We start from the raw sequence: 22,469 nt of genomic DNA on the forward strand, positions 1-22,469 counted from the left end.
CCCCAAGGAGACTCCCTTTCATCTGACTGGCTACTCACAGTATATTCAATCGTGGGAGTGATTACATTAAAACATGGAGAATCATGGCCCAGCCAAGTTGGCACACAATCTTAACCATCACAGCCTTGAAGCCATTAATACCATCTTGCACCATGTTACTGATGAGAAGAGGCCCTCGTAGCTTTTACTATACTCAACTTCAAGTACAGAAACAGATTTAATATGGAATCAGACCTAAGGCTATTTTTTTCCTTCTGTGAAACCTAAACATCTTCTATCACACTGAATAACTGTGCTAATCTGAATTTTATTGGTTTTTGTAATTCTCTTTGTATTTAATTTGCAGATTTGGTTTATAGTGGTAGTGCATCAAAATTACAGGTTTTTATATCTAGTTTCATGTCTATATAATTTAAGTAACATTATGAAAAATACATTCCATATTTTTTTTTTTTAACTTTCAAAGAGGTCGTTACATTATGGAAAACTTGAAAAAGTCAGTGCTAAAAGGCTTCTCCTAACTACTCTTTCAATGAGAAGAGGAGGTCACTAGACAGACATAAACACTAGAAATGGTAAAATCGTTTAGGGAAAAACTAAAACAGGGATTTAAAAATTCCCATCTAACATCAAAAACACAACCCAACCAAAAAATGGGCAAAGGATTTGAATAGACACTTCACCAAAGAAGATATACAAATAGTCAATAAGCACAGGAAAAGATACTCAAGGTCGTTAGTTATTAACCAAAACACCAGTTGCCGTCCAGTAAACACCAACTCATGGCAACCCCATGTATGTCAGAGTAGAACTGTGTTCCATAGTTTTCAATGGCTGATTTTTCAAAAGTAGATCTCAAGGTCTTTCTTCTGAGGCACTGAAATTCCAACCTTTCAGAACCTCCAAACTTTTCAGTTATCTTTAACCCTCTGTACCACACAGGGACAACAAATGCAAATAAAAAGCACAATGAGATACCAATTCACACCCATTAGAATGGCTACTATCAGAAAAATGGAAACCAAGTTTTGGCAAGGATGTGGAGAAACTGGAACCCTCCTCCATTATTGGTTGGACTGTAAAACGGTGGAACCCTTGTGGCAGTTGTCAAAAGGTTAAACAAGGAATTACCATATGATCCAGCAATTCCACTTCTAAGTATATACCCAAAGGACTTGAAAGCAGGGATGGAAACAGATACTTGTACACCGTTGTTTCCAGCAGCACTATTCACAACAGCCAAAAGGCAGAAACAACTCAAATGTCCATCAACAGATGAATGAATCAACAAAATGTAGTATATACATACAATAGAATATTAGTCATAACGAGGAATGAAGTTCTGATACATGCTACAACATGGATGAATCTTGAAAATATTAAGCTGAGTGAAATAAGTCAGACACAAAAGGACATATACTGTATGACTCCACTTATATAAAATATCTCGAATAGGCAAATGCAGAGACACCAAAACTTACTATTGGTTACCAGGGGCTGGTGGGAGATGGAAAGGGGAAGTTTTTGCTTACAGGGCACTGATTTTCTTTTAAAGGGGTTGAAAAAATTTGGAAACAGATAATGGTGATGGTTGTACAACATGGCGAACTCAATTAATGTCACTGAATTGTATATGTAAAAATGGTTGCAATAATAAATGTTTGTTATATTTTACGTCAATTAAAAAATGAATTCACAAAGATTTCACTATGATTCAGCACTCAAATGAAAAGCTACTCTGGTTCACAGAAAACTGTCAGTCCCATGCCAAGAAATACAATTACTAGCAGTAGAAATTTCCAAATCTTACAGAATAAATTACAGTATTTTCAAAGTTTGAAGATGCTGGTGTGAAATGAAGGAAGGACTGCCAGAAACCAAACATCTAGTTGTCAAAGGAAGTGACAACAGTTTAAAAAAAAAAAAAGTCAGCAGGACAAAATGGGGCTAAGGTCATTGTATCATTACTCATTTAATCACATTCACTGTATTATGGTATCAGAGTGATAAATCCCAAATTGAGATCCTGGCTGTTGGCCACAACTATAAGGACATTTCCATCATTGCCTCATTTCGGTGTGTCTGCAGGTCACACATGGAAGCAGTTATTACTTCTGCCTAAAGCCAGGGCTACCAAGGGTTCATTCACGAGCCCATTTATCTGGCCACTGAAATAGGGAGATAGCCTGCAAACAGTAGTATATTGAGCAGATATTTGTATATTTCTACGACTCTGTTGAAGGTATCAAAATTTGTACCTAAAATCTTATCTTCCCAGGCCCAGAGTTGAGTGTTCACAAAACTTAACATATACTTCAATATTGCCTTTCCTATTTCAACCCTTATTATTTGGCCTCTCTGTCCTTCCATCTCCCATTTTCCTTCAATCCAGAACACTACTGGAACATCTCTGAGGTTCACTAGTACTGCCCTTCTGGTTGAATTCAATGTTCGTTTATAAATTTTTTAGGATATGAGACACACTGACACATTTACTAGTTTACACAACGTTAGCTACACTTCCCTAGAATAACAACACTTCCCTAACTTACTTCAGCACTCAGTCCTTTGGTATTTCTCAGATCTTTATCTCCAAACTAGTCCTAGCCTTTTAACTATACTCCAAACTTGTACTTCTAACTCCCTCCAGGAAACACTGTATATACCTATTAGTGCAAAGTCAACATATTCAAAACCAAATACACTACAGCATTATTCTTCTAACACAGACTTCCTTTCCTGATACTTGTATTACTCTTACTGATATCTGTGATGAAAAGGCCCCTGGAAAGACTCCTAGGTCCCTCCTTGCTGAGACAGAAGAGGGGGGGATAAAAAGCGGGATGCGATTTCTCTCACCAAAGACTAAACTCCAATCTTTTCAGCACTTCTGACTTTTCTGGTGATGATCCTTCTCTTTCTCTTTCCCTGCTCACTATAGCACAATTATACTTTACTACACAGTGAGAATATTTCCAAATACTACAAATATGCACAACAGGCAGGTAAAGGACCTAACATGCACAATGCCCTTTATTCAGTCAGCTTGGCTACAATTAAAAACAGAGTATTACGCCAATGCTGGCAAAGGTAAAGGCAAAACTTAGAAGTTATAACAAATTCTTTCAGGTACAAATGCCAGTCTCTTTTACCATCCAACCTATACAACCACTCCAGTTCCTCTGAGTAATCCACCTTCATCTCTTCTCTCCATTCCCAATGCAATGCCCCACTGGTCTCTCTCCCTTTTCCACCTCTGGAGTATAAAGCATACCACATAGTTTATCTTCCTTTTTATACTCCATATCTCTTTGACAAGGCTAGAACCCTGACCACTAAAACACCCTCCCGTCTACTGTCCTGGGTTTTGTCCCCCAAAGCACTCAGCGGTTCTTATCAACTCAACCCCCTTGGGGTTACTCTGCAGCAATAATGTCAAAATGAGCTTGTCAAAATACAGGGCACCACACAATGTAAATTTTAATCTAGATAACATATATCATCCCCAAATTTCAAGCTTCAGAATAAAAGCCTAATTTTTCTAGACTTTTTCCCCAGATAAATTCCATTTATTTCTGCTACCTTTAAAACATTTAGTCATCGTTCATAATTTAACACACACCTCATCTTGAAAATATGGGTTCACTCCTAAATTCCCAATCCCTTGATTTTCCACAATACCTCCGTTTTCAGTCTAGGCACCATGGAATTAGCTGATATGTTAACTGATATCTGAGAAAAGCACACTAGGAACAGGCTGCCTGAACAGCAAGATGAGATATAATAGGGGTGACTAATATAAAGGCCTTCATTTGGGTTCAAAATAAAATAAATTGAACAAGTACAGGATAAAGATCTGCTTAGCAGATTTGGGGGATTTATTTAACAACAGATTTTTTTTTTAAAGTCAATAGTTCCTGTTAACTGTAACCATGGTGGTTGGGGGAGACAGAGGGAGAACTGGGTACAAAATCCTACATATGTCCAATATAGTAAGTAAACAGCGAATGTCACTTGAATATAAATCTGCCAGGAAAGTGAGTCAAGAGAATCAAAGAATTAAACAAAGTTAGAAATGAAAGGTAACCTAGCCACGGAGACACAAAAAAACCCATTGCTGTCGAATCGATTCCAACTCATAGCAACCCTATAGTACAGAGTAGAACTTTCCCACAGGGTTTCCAAGTCTGTAATCTTTATGAAAGCAGACTGCCACATCTTTCTCCCATGAAGCAGCTGGTGGGTTCGAACTGCTGGTCTTTCGGTTAGCAGCTGAGTGCTTAACCACTGTGCCACGAGGGCTCCATTCATGGAGACAACAACTCACATTTTATAGCTGTACCAACTAAGTCAATTTATCCTACTCCAACGCTAAGTCAAATCATAAGATCAGGATGCAGCAAATTCTGTTTCAAAAAAAAAATCATTTTCTAACAACTACAGCTTCTCCCTACTTCAAAACGTCATGACTTCCCTGTCATTAGATATTAAAATAGAGGCTTAAGGATCCATAGTCAGGAGTGGAGTAGGGATCACCTGCACTAAATGAAAGCTTGATCTACAACTCTACTATCTATCCTCACAACAGTAGGATTCTATAATTTAACAACAAGTTACATCAAGTCATGTATCCATGTTTTCATTTTATGACTACTTCAACTTATGTTCTCTTCTTCAAGGTACAACAACTACAGCAGTGTACCTCTTTTTATAATGGTATATTTATCTATTTCCTCCATTCAACTGTGAACTTCAGGTCAGGAACTGAGTTAATGCTTTATGCATCTCTGTATCCCTAGATCCTAGCTTGGTACTCAGGAGATCCAGTAAATGTTTCTTGGCTTAAAACCCAAGGAGCATTTCATTAGGATGTGGAGTGGCTGCTACCACCAGGGTCTCCTCGATAAAATTGTTGAGCAAATAAAATTTCTCTTTTATCCTTCACTACCTTCCTTTCTGAAGTCCCCTTCCCATCTCTAAGAGCTCTCCTTTCAGCTGTCCAAAGTTCCCACTTATGTGCCTCCCTCAAGCCCATGTGACCTAAAATATCCCTTTGCCAAAAATAATCTCTCCCTCAATGCAAATAAAGGACGAGCTGACACTTTCAAAATTACAAATGAACATACCCTCTGACCCAGAAGGAATGTATCCTATAGAAATACCTGCATATGTGCAAAGTTGCTTATATATAAGGTTATTAGTTTCCTAATTGTTTATATTAGGTTGTTTCTAATCTTTTGCTATGCATCTATCAAAAGAACTGTTAAAATAAAATGATGGTTCTGCTATGGAAGACCATGTAGCCAAAAAAAGAACATGATTTTCTTTATGTACTGGGTGGACTGATTCCTAACACGTACTAAGTGAGAAATGCATAGTACAGAATATTATATTTGATATGGTAATATCTGAGTAATAAAACAAAGAAATGCATACACACATTCTACTCTGTAACACACAGGGTCAGCCAAGAATCTCCCTGCAAGGATACAAAGAAACAGGCAGCACTGGCTTCCAAGGGAGAAAGGGAACGAGGTGCCTAGAGGATGGGGTGAGATGAGACATTTCACTATATAACCAATTGTAATCTTTGAATTTTCAACAATGTGAGTGTATTATACCTATTAAAAGTTACCAAACAAATTTAATGCTTCTCTACGCTCCCTTCCAAACTCCAACTCAGCTTATTTACCCCTAAGGAGTACAGCCACTTTGTGCTGATTTCCAAACTTTATATTCTTTCTGGAAAATAATTTGACAAAATATAGTGAAAATCTTTAAAAAGCATATAACTTTTAATTTAGTAACTCCACTTCTTAGAATTCAGTGTAAGGAGACAATAGGAGATGAAAACAAAGATATATGCATATGGATGCTCACTGAAAAAATAACTTATATGTGACAATAGTGCAATGATACAATCATAAATGGAACATTATATCACCATTAAAACTGACATTTTAAAAGAATGTTTAAGCTCAGGGAAATGGTCATGCTGTTAACTTAAGAAAGGGCAGGAAATAAAGCTGTATACAGCATGGTTACAATTACGTTCCTGTCAAGTGACCTTCTTGTTTTTGTTCCACTTCAATGAACTGAGGTGATATGTTAATATACAGAGCAGATGTGTACACTCTTCCTTAGCCTTTACTCCAGCCCCTAAAAAGAAATGAAGAAACGTCTATTTCTGATGGTGAACGCTAAAGCAATAATTTTTCTGTCAATCTAAACATGGTTTTATTCATGTTTCTTATTAGGTTGTATTTTGACTAGCAGGTATTATATAATATGGTAGTTAAGCTCATGGAATTTAGAGACAAAAAAGACTTAAGTTCAAGGAGTCCCTGGATGGCACAGTTAAGCACTTGACTATTAGCTGAAAAGTTGGTAGTTGGAACCTACATTTTATAGCTGTAGCAACTGAGTCAATTTATCCTACTCCAAAACTAAGTCAAATCATAAGGAAGACAGGCCTGGTCATCTATTTCTGAAAGGTCACAGCCTTTAAAAACCCTATGGAGCAGTTCTACTCTGCATACATGGAGTTGCCATGAGTCAAAATCAGCTCGACAGCAACTATACCATTCTAACGACAACAAATGGAAACACAGCAAAACCCGCAAAAGCCAGGATCTGTGTAAGGCGGAAACCTGTGAGAGAAGGAAAACTAAAATATTTTCCATTAATAGAGAGCAACAGAAAAGTGGTAAGACTGTCAAAGGCAGAAAACTCACAAGACAGTCCTATTGAGTTCAGCTCTCACAGGTTTCACTGCAGTAACACAAGGGATCTGTGAAAACGAAACTGCTTATCATAAAGGATGACACATAGTAGATGTTAAAAAAAAAAAAAAAACACAAGTTCAAATCCTATCTCTGTCAGTCAACAACTGAGTCATCTTGAGTTAGTCGTTTAGCTTACTTGCATCTGTTTCTTAAATTTGTAAATTAGAGATAACAGTCCCAATCTTGGAAGGTTTGCAAATTAAATGAGATAATGTACATAAAATACTTAGCATAGTGCCTGGAACATAATAAAATGCTTAAAAATTCATTTATGCATTCATTCAACAAATAGTTATTTAACATCTATTATGTGCCAGTCCTTGTTATACAGTTTTAAGAGGCAAAATTCATACAGTACAATGTAAACCACTGCTTATAAAACAGTAAACATTTCATGGTAGCTATCGTATTTCTCCACTCATCGATACCCATACACAGAGCATTTCAGCAATATGACTGTTTGAATGGGACTAGCCCAAGCACTTCACTGTAGCAGCAATGGGAGCCTACAGAGAAGTGTATTTTAAATTCCAACCCAAATTAACCAGCTATTTAAATACATCCAGGTTGCAGATTTATATATAATACCTCTAACAAAGAATCATAACTCATTAACCCTGAAGTGTTCATGCTGCAAAAAACCCAGTAATAATCTGATCCTAGCACCTTATTTTACAGATGAGGAAACAAAATTGCCCCAAGTGGTACAGACATAATCTACATTTATTCTAAAAGCACAGAGAAGAGAAAAAAAAAAAAAAAAGGATTAGGTAATCTATAGTGATCTCTCCCAAGTAAAATAAGACAAAGAACTCAAACCTTTCCCTTTGGAAAGCAAGACTGGCTGCAGGAGGCATTGTGACTTGGTTGCATAGATACTGAGATGTAATGACGGATGATCCTAAATGAAAGTGGTAAATCATTCCGGGCTAGGGGAATGAGATATGAAATAGAATTGTGGTAAGAGAAGGAAGTGGTAACTACCTACCAGCTGCCTCTGAATTAAGGGCAGAGGAGAGTTACACCTGGGCCAGCAAACAGTCAACGACCTACTGAAGCTATAGTTGAGGAAATGAGTTGACAGTGCTGTGCAGTTAGTAATTTTAGAAACAGACTAAGGACCTGTGTAGGAAATAAGCATACACCTTAACAGACCTTGCATGACCGCTTATGTTTCAGGTACTTTAGGAGGACAGAGATGATTAGGATGAGATTCCTGCTCCTCAAGGAGTTCACAATGTAATGTAGAGAACACACATGCCTCTGATAAACAGTAAGGAACCCTGGTGGCACAGTGGTTAAAGAGATGGACTGCTAGTCGAAAGGTTGGTGGTTTGAAACCACCAGTGCTTCTGCGGAAGAAAGATGTGTCAGTCTGCTTCTGCAGAGATTTACAGCCTTGGAAACCCTATGGGGTCACTATAAGTTAGTCGGAATCTACTCGACAGCAGTGAGTTTGATAAATGGTATGCAGACAAAAGTGCAAGGAGAGCACGGAAAAGGGAGACTTTTTGGAAAGATGACACATATACAGTTACGCAAGTTTTAATTTTCCTGCCTTCCCTATCTGAAATGTTCATCTCCCTGTCAAAGAAAATGCCAAAGCGAGCAGTTCAATTCTGGTTGCAGTGTGGTTACAGTTAAACTAAAAAAGCCTAGCCAAAATGGCCAGTATTTCTAACCACTGAATTCATGGCTCCCTTGTAGCCTGACGATGCAAGCTTCTGGTGTTGACTGAATTCCTTTCAAGGGAACCCTTGTCCTTTAAGATTAAGCTATGTGTATATGAAAACTGAAGCTGGGGATGCACTGTAACCAGCCTAAGTTTTCAGACCTCAAAATCTAGATGTCTGGAGACTTGGCATTAGGAATGTGGGTTTCAAATTGTTAGCAGCATTGATGCTAGCATCTTGGTTACTGAAAAAGGCCTCTAGTAGGGGGTTAATTAAAAGATAAGGGTCTGCCACGGTTTGATGCTCTCGGGAATAGAAAATACAGCACAGAAGACTATCTTGCAGAATTATGAAGTCTATATACAAGTCAATACTTACTAGATTCTAGCTATGATTTAGAATGGTTCACAGGTGATTACTGTATACCCATTTGCTCCATGAGACTTCCCAGATCCAGGGACTCTAAGCTAAATTAGATGCAAGCACCCATTTCCTTATAGCAAATATTTCCTTAGGGCAGGGGCTTAGCTGGGTGTGGCAGGGGGAGGGAGGGGGGGGCCGAGAGGGGGCATTTGCCCCTGGGCGCAAGTCCAAGGGGGCTCCAGATGAGGCTGGCCAGCGAACCACACACACTGCCCACCTCCCCCCACAAGGGGGGGGCGGGGCTTAACTTAAGAGACTGTCCGCGAGCACTCATTACCCTCACTATGCCTCTGCCTTAGGTAGACCATCTGTTTGCAATGCATAGCTAATTCTGAGCCTGTTGGTCCTTGCAAAGTATCTCCTAAGGTTTCTGCCTGACGCTTAAACCCAATTCATTTAAAACTCCTCCCTTCTTCCCCTTCTCTCATCATAAGGTAAGGGCAGGATGGATCTGACAAAACTTAAATAATAGATGAGAAAAGGTGGAGAGGTTCTAGCTATAAAAAATATTTATGTGGCCTTTTTTTTTAAAAAAAGGATGAAGTGGAAGAAACAATTGTAATCATGGGAAGAAAGACTATGTGAGAGCAGAGAGACTAGAGCTTATAAATTCATAATACGAAGGAAGCGAACAGAAGTAAAATGCACCATGGAGGAAAGTGAAACACTGGAAAGCGTTTGTTCATAGGAAAATTATGATGTTGTTGTTTGCTGCCATTAAGTCAACTCCGACTCATGGTGACCTTTTGTACAACAGAATGAAATGTTGCCTGATCCTGCATCCTTCTCACAATCTCCAGTATGTTTAGGTTCACTGTTGTGGCAATTGTGCCAATCCATCTCACTGAGGGGCTTACATGCCCTCACTGCCCTTCTACTTCACCAAACATGATATCCTCCTCTAGTGACTGATCCTTCCTGATGACATGCCAAAGCAAGCAAATCAGACAACTTTCTGTTGTGATCTACAAGGTTTTCATTAAATAGTTTTCAGAAGTAGATTGCTAGGTCTTTTTTCCTAGTCTGTCTTAATCTGGAAGCTCAACTGAAACCTGTCCACCCCAGGTCCCTCCTGTTATTTGAAATATCAGTGACACAGCTTCCAGCATCACAGCAATACAAAAGCCACCACAGTAAGGCAAACTGGTAAGATGAGTGGTGGAGGAAAGTTATATACAGTGCTAACTGTATGAACTGGGTTGTTTGGTGGTGGTTAGGAAATTATAAATCTGTAACGCACAACTATTATTTGTAATTTGAAAAAAAAAGAAGGAAGAGGGAGGGGGAGGGAAAGGAAAAAGATAGACCTGTGGTTCTCAATTCCTGGCGAATGTCAAGTAAAGGCCTAGAATACACATCCCAGACGGCTCTGGACTTCATGTTGTTTTATTTCATTTTAGCTGCAGCAAGTACTGCTAGCTTATCTATGTTTAGAGAGATCAGTAACAGAAATACATCTGGAGTAGGGAGATACTACAGATTTTTTTCAATTTCTCCCAACATTTTATGATGAAACTTTTAAACATTCAGAAAAATTGACAGAACTGTGAAGTGAACATCTGTATACTCACCACCTAAATTCTATAATTGTTACTATGCTGCTATATTGGTTTTATCTTGTTTCTATCTATCTGTGTACTCATCTGTTAGGGACCTGATTTGAGTATTTAGATCTTTCATAAATTAAGGCAGTTAAAAAAATCATTCTCCTTAATAGAGGCTTAAGTTAGGAAAGGGATATTAAATGAAGTTCTAAGCAAGGAGGAAGCCTGATTCCTATTCTGTCGTCGTTGTTGAGTGCCGTCAAGTCAATTTCAACTCATAGTGACCCCGTGTGACAGAACAGGACAGCCCCATAGGGTTTTCTAGACTGCAATCATTGAGGAAGCAGATCACCAGGTCTTCTTCCTTAGCTGACTGACTGTATTATGCTGAAATACCACATAACTTCTGAGCCCCAGTTTCCCCACCTGTTAAAATAAAGAAGTTAGATGAAACGATAATCATGATCCTTTACTCATGGTTCCTTCCAGTCTAAAAATTCTATGATTCTATGAGAAACAATTTTCTTAATAACAGTAACTATCATTTACTGCTGTTCTCTATGTGCCAGGATTCATGCTAAAGTTTTACTCACACAATCTCATTTAATCTTTACATGTCCCTTAAAATTTTTGAGATACCATATTCATGAAAACCGTCAAATATTTTTAATACCAGGTAGGCACTCTGACCTACTTCTCGTTGCCCCACCTCCCTACATTTCAATACCCTTTATGAGGGCCAATTCTGCATTGCTTTCGTGGATCAGGCAATCAGAAATTATCATTCTTCACTGAGAAACATACACAAACTCTGGCCCCTTACTTGTCATTTTTTTCCAAATGTGTAATGAGATAAAATAGCTACAACTACTTTAACATGTTTGTTTTGGTAAAATAATTATATGTAATTATTGTTGAGGAAATCTATAATACACAATTTTAATGTTTTCATTTAAATCTGTTGCACAATGAATAACAAAATTAAAATGTCAGTTTTTCAACTGGAGAAAGTACTCAAATCAACAGCCATGTGCTAAACAAAGAGACTCAATTAGAGCACATTATGGTTCAATTTGGGAATGAATACATCAAGCAATTTAAAAAAAAAAAAAAAAAGCCCCATACATGAAAAACCACAGTTACTGCATTTCTATCTCTACATTCCTCTTCAAAGTTTAACCATCTATCTCCTCCATGTTCAGCACTCCCAAATATGTATGTTGTTGTTGTGTGCCATCCATTCTGACTCATAGCGACCCTACAGGACAGAGTAGAACTGCCCCACAGGGGCTCCTAGGCTGTAAATTTTTACAGGAGCAGATTGCCAGGTCTTTCATACTGCACAGCAGCTAGTGGGTTCAAATCTATGACCTTTTGGTTAGCAGCCAAGTGCTTAACCATTGCACCACCAGGGCTCCTTATATCAACTGTAAATTCTAGTAGAAAATGCCATTTGTTTTTGCTTTTACCCATGGGAGCTATCAGTATTTCAATGAATATTTAAAGATCTTATATTGTAGAAATGTAACAGGATGCCTGCACAAGGTGTCCCAGAACTATAAATAAACACTATTATGTAATCAGTGAGGTTCACACCTAGGAAATCTAGATGAAATGGTTGTCTTGAAGTGAACAAAAACAACGAGGTTCAGTCCTGTTGGTCAGAACAGGGAACACCAGGACAGACCTAATTAGCTCAGCAACAGAATAAGAAAACGAATCCATACAAGTTAGGGAGAGTGATAAACCCAACTGTTCACTTTATCTTCTAGTACCCCTTACACAACGACCTCTATACTAAATCTGCTCAAGAGCAGAGAAACTTGTTTTTCCCAATGAACCAGTGTGTCTCTAATTAAAGAATTCTCCTCATGCTAATGTATGTGGATATCTTTTATATGAGTATTGGGCTTATTATGAGGCCAGTGCAGTAGGCCTACACTCTGAGTTAAGTGTGGTCTCTCCTAAAGGGTCATCATTACCAATGTCCCTCACTCAGAAATGAGACTGGAAACTCAAGCAAAGACACTCTCTGGACTGTGCTGTTTTGGGCCTGTTTGAAGAAAAGGTAAATTTTGGCTCTGTTCACATTTGGTGACAGTAAAAAGATGTCTGTCAAATGGAGACAAGCCAACAGATAAGGACATAAGCAAAATGCCTTGTAAGCCAGGATGAATAGTTTCATGTGGCTCTCTATTCATTATCCCCTAGCTTTTATCAAAGCTTGATTTAAATGTTTCAGCCTTACATCAGCTGTTCTCTAAGAAAGACTAATGTGTCCAACCTTGGATCATAACCTTAAAATGGGGGAAAAAATTGTAGCAGCAGTATTAAATAAACCCTCAATACATGTTAAAGAGGAATCCTGATCAAGAATCAGGGGTGCCAGGTCCAACGATGTCTCCCCACTTGGAGATTCTCTCTGCATTGCTATCTTGGTGTTTGGAGCTCCATTTTATTAAGGAAAGTGGCAGTCTTCTCATGAATTCTCAATACCTAGGCAATGAGATCTTTGCAAACTATCAGATTCCCTTATTTGCCTTTGCTGCTAGAAAACTCAGAGCTAAGTTTGTGCCCAATTGCTAATGCTTTCTTCAACTAAAAGTTACAGATAATTGTTCTCTTCCTTTTCCCCTTTTACTTACTGGTTCTTATCCTTTCTGGTCATTAGTTTGTTCTTACTAGTAGCATTTTTCATTTCAAACTACCTAAATCCTTTTTTGGAAAATGGCCAGAGTGAAAGCCAATCAATGAATAAATTTCCCCCATATAATAAGAAAGTTACAAGTAGTGCTCATCTTGAAGCTATGAATGCTAGGGAGATTAAGCCTGTATGCTGGCTAAAAACAATAAGCAAGGAAGTATGGGCCATGCTGAAAGTACAGAATCCTAGAGTCAAAACAAGAGCTTGGAGATAATCAAATCCAACCTGCTACCTAATGCAGTAAATTCCTTCTATAACTCCTCCAACAGAAGGTTATTCAGCATCTGCCTGAATATTTTCATTCCATTACAGGCAACTATTATTATAATTATTATTATTATTATAATGTTCTACTTTATAACAGCTCTCACTAATAGAAAGTCCTTCCTTACACCGAGCTGAAATCTACCTCTCAGCATACTAATTAATCCTAATTTTTCATTACATAGGCATGTAATTCCTCTTCCAAAAGACATTCCTTCACTTATTTAAATATATAATTCCTGTTTATTGAATACCTATTGGTGTCGGGCTATGTGCTAGGTACTTTATAAACACCTTTTCACATTATCTTCACAACCATCATGTAAGTTAAGTGCTATCCTCCTTTGAAAAGTGAGTCCCAGAAAGATACACTGACTATAACCTAATTACAGACAAATAATGTGGGGCTCTTATACTTACCTCCTATAAACAAAGATTTTATTAAATTTTTGGCAACCAAGTCACATGAGCTGAATCTGCCCTCAAAATTGGAAGGAAAGGAGACTTACATTAGATCAATCTAAACAGAAAAATAAAGATGGCCTAGAGATACAACTGCACCAATGTTTCGTTCATAGAGGAAAAACAGCAGCACAAGAAGCATTTAACAAGACAGCTATCAGGGAACAACAGTAAAGGTGACACCTGTAACATCAGCCACCATGACCAAAGCCGACAGTGTACACCCAGGACCCAAACAGGAAACTTCCTCTATTCTACCCATGCCAGCGACCAGAGCAGATTCCCAAGAGGTCAAACATATTATTGCAAAGAAAGCAGCACAGCTTGAAGGCTAATTTCAGTACAACCAGAAGATCAAAAATAATTTTGAATATATATTTCTTTGGCATCAGTGAGGTGGGAAAAAAAGACCAATTATGAACCCAGGAGGGAAGAATATCCCAGTGAAGTGAGAAGGGCTCCAGATCCAAGCGAGGATTACAGGGTCAAAATAAATATTCCACTTCAGATGGCTTTTTCGAGCACTAGAACACAAAAGGTAAAGAGCATGAGGTGGAAGGCAAATAATCTGATAATATTTTCTTTGCCTAAGGTCCTATCACATTTCCCACCAACCAGTCTTTTACCTGCACTGCCTACTGAACAATTCCACTCAGCTATTCTATCTTCAACATGTCCAAACCAGAATCCATTTACTTTCAATGCTTCTCTCACCAAATTCTTCCCTCCTGGGTTACTGGTTAAAGGCATTATCCAGGTGTAAAAACCTTGTAGTCATTCTTTTTTTGTTTCATGGAGTCCTCAATTTTTGTCTTCCACCTTTTCACAGCTAAGACCTACTTCCATTTAACAAGTATTTACTGACAGCCTATGATGTACTAGGGAGTCCTGGTGTTTCAGTGGTTAAGAGCTCAGGCTGCTAACCAAAAGGTCAGCAGTTCAAATCCACCAGCCGCTCACTGGAAACCCTGTGGGGCAGTTCTACTGTGTTCCATAAAGTCGCTATGAGTTGGAATCGACTTTATGGCAATGAGTTTGGCTTTTTCGTTTATGATGTACTAGATGAGCTCTGGTGGTGCAGTGGCTACGCCAGCTGCTAATCGAAAGGTTGGCAGTTTAAACCCTCCAGCCATTCCACCGGAGAAAGACATAGCAGTCTGCTTCTGGGAAGAATACAGCCTGGGAAACCCGACTGGGCAGTTCTACTCTGTCCTATAGGGTCACTATGAGTTGGAATCAACTCGATGACAATGAGTTTGGCTTGGTTGGTATGATGTATTAGGCACTTGCGATGCACTTCACACACATTTGTGAACAAAACAAAAATACTCACCTTCATGAAGCTTACATTTTAGTAGGAAGGAGACAATAAACATAATAAATAAATATGGCAAATAAATACATATGTTAGAAGGTGGTGTTACAAAAAAAAAGAAAAAGAGGGTAGGATAAGGAGAGGGGGATCAAAGGAAAGGAGCAGACAGTAATTTTTAAAAGGATGATCAGACATGAGACTAATGAGCAGCTCCTGTCCAGAGGCGAGATGAGGAGGCAGAGAGGATCAGGAGCTGGTTGAATGGACATGAGAAATCCGGGGTGGAAAGGGGAAGTGTGCTGTCACAGTATAGGGAGAGCAACTAGGGTCACATAACAATGTATGTATAAATTTTTGTATGAGAGACTAACTTGAATTGTGAACTTTCACTTAAAGCACAATTTAAAAAAAAAAAAAAGGATGATCAGGGTAGGCCTCATTGAGAAAAAGCTGGCATTTGAGCAAAGACTTGAAAGAGGTGAGAAAGTAGGCCACGCATATATATGGGGGAAGAAGATGCCATGCAAAGGCCCTACTATCAACTCCTCTGATTTCTTTGTTTGAAGTGCCATAGAGTCACTCTTGTACTCCATTCCCAATGCCATCACACCAACTCCAAAATCTCCCTAGGTAGTCCCTGTTCCATTTCCTCTGTGGTGCAGTTAGACAGCATCTTTCCACATTAAAACCACTCCCCTGATTTTCAGGGCTCACAATTCTGAGCCCACCCTTCACATCATGAATTTCCACTCCTCCCCTTACAATTCTTCAAACTTAGCATGCTCCCTCTTCACATACAGCATCATCACCACCACCACCCCCCAACCAGGAAGGCTTTCCCTCCACCCCTCATCTGCTCTAAACCCTATCAATCTTGAAAGGCAGAGAAATCAAATTCTGCCACCTCTATAAAGTTCTTGTGGTTGCTATTATTACTGAATTTATATTCATCATATTTCTCCAGCTTCATATTTCTTGAAAGCAAGTCTTAACTTTTTCTATCTACACCTCCCGTCTGTGTTGATCACTAATATTTGCTGAGTAAGAATTAAATGAGCTATTTCTTCCACAAGCTGAAGCTCTTTGCCAACTTAAAAACAGTTTTATAAGTTTTGACAAACTGTTGAATATTAGAAAGAATGATTAAAGAATGTGGTTCTTATACTAAAAAACCAGATTCAAGTTAACAATGGCTGGTTACAGCCTTTTTTCTTTATGCTCTATTTCAAATTTTCTGCTCTGTGCTTATGCTACTTTTAGAAGCAATGAGTTTGCTGTGAATATATATAAATCAATACAAATGGTGAGTAGTTAAGTATCACTAGACTCATTACCAGTGAGATTCAAATTACTTAAAAAGATATCAAAGAAAGACTGGAAACATTTGAGTAACCTGCAGTTGCAAAGTAAGAGCCAAACTGTAATTAAGAAAAGATGAAGCAAATTCTCACGGTTTAAAAAAAAGTGAAAACCTTCATGTTAACATGATTATAACAATATATTTACTGTATATGAAAGCAGAGTGATACACAAGAAAAAGCACACGCCCTGGAATGTTCAAACACCGCCTCCACCATTCACTAACAGCATGTCCTCCGTTTCCAAATCTGTAAAATGGAAACACAGAAACTCTTCTATTTACAAACTTCATAGACACAAACCAGTCTGACAAAATCCTGTCAACTCTGCCTTCCCACAGCACATGGAGTTAAAGGTAATGCACAATCATTTCTTCCTCAGTGGCTGGACCACTGTTAGTCTACATCTATTTTATCTGAAGTAGTGTCTTCCTTTTATAAGTATGTTTATGATTAAAGGATGAAAGACAAAATGCTAACACCTTTGGATAATGTTTGACAGTAGAAAAGAATCTTGGGTTAGAACCAATGTCATCAAAATTTACAGTTCTCTTGAGTTTAACTTTACTTAGATACCTACGCATTGGTGACCCAGGTCCAAACCTGAGGATAAATGGACTTAAAAAGAATCTTTTGTAAATTAACCTGTAAATAAGCAAGCAGCTTTTGTACTGTTTGTTATACAACTATCATCCAGGGTTGTTATGACAATTAAATGAGACAAGGCAAGCAGAATGCCTGGTACAGTCTTATATACGTTTCAGATTAATAAAACGGTGCAAAGGCCAATGAACCATCAAGAAATGGCAAAGCAACCTGTGCATATATACTCTGCAAGTCACAGTTTTTTAGTAAGTTAGAAATCATTCTTTATAATATGTATTGCTCTCAGATTGTCAAAATGAGGGAGCAGCTTTACAAAGGGCCAGATCTAGTCTATGAAATTGGACCCATAAAACCAATCAGATTTACCCCTCTAATGTTTTAGGAAAGCAAGTCAGGCAAAAAACCTACAAGTCAACCAATCACAAGTTCATACCAAAAAAAGAGTAACCACAAGAAACCTACCTGCATTATCTGGGCCAAACCAAACCACACAGCTAAAACTGGATCTAATTCAGAGTAGCAGCAAATTTAAATGTTTACGGAGACTGCTTGGATTTGATAGTAGAAAATTCAGTTGAGAGAGGCACTTAAAAGTATCCGAAGTATTGGACTTCAACTGGGTCAAGATAGATCATCAATTTCGAGAAGGCTCTAAAAGTTTCCTAGAGCCAACAATGGGACAATGCATAAAAATCCACAAGAAACATGCCAGCATCTGCCCTCAATTCCAGAAGCAGGAAGCAAAGATGTGACCCAATCACATGATACCAAACCACAGTCCATCTGTTCAGAGAAGGCTGCTATTATGTAAGCCCTGACCAAGACAGAACAGCAAAAGGCTTGCAGTTTGTCAACATCTGCAGGCGCTCTGTGGTTTGAAGAGAAATGTTCTCACATCAAAAGGGCCATCCATAAGATAATGGTATTTTCAAAACTCACTTCATTAGACATGAACATATTTGATGCAATATAATGGTACTCAAAGAATGTTGTTGAGTCTGGATAACTATTTTCAACTAGGCCTAGAACCTTTCAACAGGTTTCTCCCATACACAAGCTGGCATCCCCACAGGAATAAGATTTATCTCCCCCATGATTATTTTGATCATGTCAATTCCTCATTTAATTGCAACAACAAAATAAATCATCTTAAATTCTAAACTTAACCATGCACCTCAAGGCTTTTCAATTATAACTATACCCCAGTTCAATTAAACTCTACTTATCCAATACTGTCTCACCATCTTCCAGACTACATAAACCTACTTTTCTCAATCAGTAAGCAATATACCAGGTCCTTTTATTAGCAATGGAAAAAAGACAATGACCTTTCCCTTGAGGACTTTATAACCAATAACTATTGTCCCTTCCTCTACGTTCAAAATTCACTCTTCCTTCATAAGTTAGGTGAGGTTCAAGACCATCTTCACTTAGGGAAGTCACTCCATTAACCCTGTTCCTCCCTCACCTCCAAGTCCTTTACATTTTCAAGTGTCCTATAGGGCACAATATTTGGAATCAGAAAATCAAAGTCCCTGTTTCAGTTCTGCCTCTCATTTGTTGTGCAACCCTGAGAAATTCTTCTAATCTCTCCAAGTCTGTGTTTTCCCATCTGTAAACTGAAGTGATACTAACACTTTCACCTTTAGAATGCCTAGCCCTGGTGGGCACTCCATATTCTCCTTCACTCATGCCACTTAAGATTACCTTCCTATCTGTTTCCAGTCACAGAGCATAGTTCTTAGAATTAGGAAAAAATAACAGTGGTTAATATATCCAAACCCCAGAATATTACAGAATAAGGGACCTAACTCTAAAGAGTAAGTTGCCAGCTACTCAATAAAAGCTTTGCTTGCAGCCATGTACAAGTTGGGGACACAGCTTATACAGAAAAAACTTAAGACCTATCAAATCCCCCTCTCTGCCCATCTGAATTCTAGCCACCCTTCAAAATCAGCTTAAGTTCTAAAGTGTCCAGGAAGCCTTCCCCAGTCACTTCAGTCTACACTAACCATTTTCCTCTTTTAATATCGAAGCCGCCATGGGTAATAGTAAAAATATGTAACAACTGGCACTGCAAGGGTACCAACCAATCAGAACTGCCAACCTTTTTGGTTAGCAGCTGAGCTCTCAACCACTGCGTGACCAGGGCTCCACCCCCACAAGGAGACAAAATTAATTATGTAGTGGAAACACTGAGCAGTCAGGAGTCAGCGGGGAAAACAAAAACCGCTGGAACTGAGGGTTTGCAGTAGTGAGAAGTGAGATTCTCTGGCTTGATACTCCACGAATGGTCCTAATCATCAGTCTAAAGTGTATGCTCTAAGCACTGAATACAAATGGGAAGTCTTGTAAACCCTTTCTGGGGATCACCGAGGAAGATTAGTTTGGCAGAAGCCTATAGAAAAGACTAGATAAGAGCAATAACGGAAAGCAACTAGATTTGAGGGATAACGGCAGAACTAAGTTGATGGCTGCATACAAAGAAAGAGACATACTCAAGAGGCATTAATATGAAAAAGAGTTGGGTTTTAAAAGAAAAAAGTTATGAAATGGTAGAAAAGAACCAGTATTCTCACATGGGATATATACGTAAACACAGCGGTATGAAACTGCACTCAGTAGAGAGTAGAAGCTAGGCAGAGAAATATAAAACTAACACCTAGCCAATAGGGAACAACTACAAGTTCTTGAATAAGCAAGCCAATTATCCAAGGGGCGGTGGGGGAAGCATTTGAGCTTAACTTCTTCAGTATGTATAAACAGGATGAAGTGAAACATCAATATGAATAATCAGGGCAGGTATACTAGTTGAGGTAGTCTGGGCTTGGAGTAATAAGCATCTGGATCAGCGTTCTATTCTATGCATGTCAATGTATTCTATAAACTCCTTCAGGGCATGGATTGAGCAATGTTCTGTACTCAATTAAGTCCAATACTGTTACTTGAATACATGAATATTCTGTAACTACAATAAGTGGAAAAGAGTGAATTATGTTTAAGTTAATAGTGGTGTGGCAACGTCATTAATGTTTGACCCATAACTATGTTCAGTCTACCACCTGTCCACACAATTCTCTCCCTCTCTTCCCCTTAGGCCAATATCAAAAATCCGTTGTTTTCTCTTGTAGTCTCAGTGTAAATGGATTCAGGAATGTGCTGGGAGTCAGAAAGAAGGCAACCTGATATTCAAATTGTGAGGCCAAAATCTAAAAGTGAATAATAAAGATCACTATCAGATGACTGAACAAGAAAAATGGGCCAGGCGAAACAGTTTGGTGTGTATAAGGTGTATAGGTTTTGGAGACAGAGCCCTGGATGCAAAGATGCAAATCCTAACTGCAGCACTTAATAAATGAGTAGTTAATCTCTCACTTCAGTTTTCTCATCTATAAAATGGGGGCAAATGCCACTAGCCTTGAAGGTTCAGTTGTGAGGAATAGCTGATGTACTTTATGTATCTACATCATAGTAAGCTCGTAACAGACAGTAGCTATTCAGACTAATAACTGACACCCTCAGCCTTGGGTTGAGTCTTTTGTTATCAGCTTTTTTGCTTGTTTTTTAAAAGAGAGTGTCCTATTTCAGAAATAGAAATGTACTTTTACTATATTTCAGTTACTAAAACTAAGTCTCTATATTTTAGCTGCCAGTATTGTCGTTTGGTTGCTAACACTAAGCTTTTCACTCCGTCCTCCATCGGGATAGATGACCACCTATCCCATCCTGATTTAGTATTTTGGAAAACTAAGCATTCTCCCTTGAAAACCAGCTACGCAGATGCCTGATTCAAACTACTGTCACTGAGGAAAAGAAAGATCACTAGCGAACATTCTTCTTCGAGGAAATAAAAGCTTTTGATCAATTCACAGAGTAATTCTCATTCAAACAGTCCAAACCCCGCAGAGTGAGCAAACGTTCAAGTTTCTACTATGAAAACAAGCCGCAGGCGTCTGGTTACTGGATTCACTTCAACACTTCCCACACGCACGAAAGAAGAAACATTCCGCACATCTTCGTGCCTCCTTCCACACAAAGCTTCCCAGTTCCCTTTCCAAAGGCACCCAGATTATGGAAGCAGCCCCTCTCAGCAGGGTCGGGCCAGGGCAAAAGCCGGGGGCAGCCCTAATGACCCGGGCGGCGGCGGGGGGGGGGGTCTCAGCCACATGTCGCTCCCTCTCACTGCTTGGGGAACCCTTGAGGCTCAGAGCTCACACCCTCCCCGGGAAGCTTCCTCGGACCCCAACCCCGCCCCGGGCCCTGGGGGCCTCAGGCACCAACTCGCTTGGGGTGGGGATACCAGGGACATTGCCACATAGTCCCCGGCGGAGGTTGGGGTAAGCCCCTGCTCTGCTAGCCCCGGCCAGCCTCACACCCTCAGTCCTGGGCCCTCGCCCACTCACACCGCTAAGCGCAGCCCCTGGCCTCGGACGGCCCCGCCCGACGCCACCTCTCTGGAGGAGCCCGAAGCGGGGGCGGGCTCGGGCTGCCAGGCGTTCACTCGCGCTCGGACATATGCTCCCGGCCAGCCTCCCAACCGCGCCTGCGGTTCCGTGGCGGTGGCCGGGTCGGGCCAAGGAGGCCCAGTCCGCGCCCAAGTCCCGGCCCCGGCGCCGCCACCTGCGCCCCCGGCCCGCGCCATGTTTGAGAAAGAGAAGGAGCGAGCCAGAGGCCGGGCCCGGCCCGCGCGCCCGCCAGCGCCGCCACTCACCCGTCGTCCCTGGGACCAGCGTCGCCGCCGCTGCCAGCACGAGGATTAGCAGCTGGGGACGCGGAGCAGCAGCTGCTGCCTCCATGGTCCCGCCGCCGCTGCCGCCTGTGGCCCGGCCCGGCCCGGCCGCCGCCTCGCCTCAGCAAGCTTCGCCTCGCCCCACCTCCCCTGCCGCTGCCGCCGCCGCCGCTGCGGCCTGGCTCCGGCCCTTTGTAACTGCTCCGGGGCGGTGCGTCCATTGGCTACCAGGCTCCCGCCGGCCCCGCCTCCCGGCAGTCTGCGAGCCGCCCGGCGAAACCCAGCCGGGAGCCCCGCCCGCGGGCCCGCTTGGCAGCCAATCCTGAGCCGCGGGCGCCCGGCCGCAGGCCACGCCCCCAGCACTCCCCGGGGGCAGGGCGGTCAGACCCCAGCCCCAGCCCCAGCCCGCGCTGCTCCAGGTTCGGAGGCGGCCTGGTTGGGGCAGGGTCTCGCCAGCCCCAGTCCTGCGGTATCTCTTGTCCCAGAGGGCGAGGACTGAGCGATGGGTGTGTCTGTGAGTCTTCGGAAAAAGGCTGTGGCCCCTCGACGGTCTTTTCTTCTAGCTTCCTCTACACACCGAGGATCTGGTACTGACCTCCACCCCAT

At 40.5% G+C, this 22,469-nt stretch overlaps 1 protein-coding gene across 1 annotated transcript in view; it reads right to left on the bottom strand.

Moving 5' to 3' along the window:
- TGFBR1 (transforming growth factor beta receptor 1) overlaps positions 1–22,004 on the bottom strand; it is a 56,460-nt gene extending 34,456 nt beyond the window's left edge. Inside the window, exon 1 of the mRNA XM_004372229.2 lies at positions 21,846–22,004. Coding sequence (XP_004372286.1) covers positions 21,846–21,930 — 85 coding nt within the window. The 5' untranslated portion in view covers positions 21,931–22,004. The remainder of the gene's footprint in view (positions 1–21,845) is intronic.
- Between the last annotated feature and the right edge of the window lie 465 nt (positions 22,005–22,469).

Source organism: Trichechus manatus, unplaced genomic scaffold (genome assembly GCF_000243295.1).
Source record: "Trichechus manatus latirostris isolate Lorelei unplaced genomic scaffold, TriManLat1.0 scaffold00016, whole genome shotgun sequence".
Lineage (NCBI taxonomy): Eukaryota > Metazoa > Chordata > Mammalia > Sirenia > Trichechidae > Trichechus > Trichechus manatus.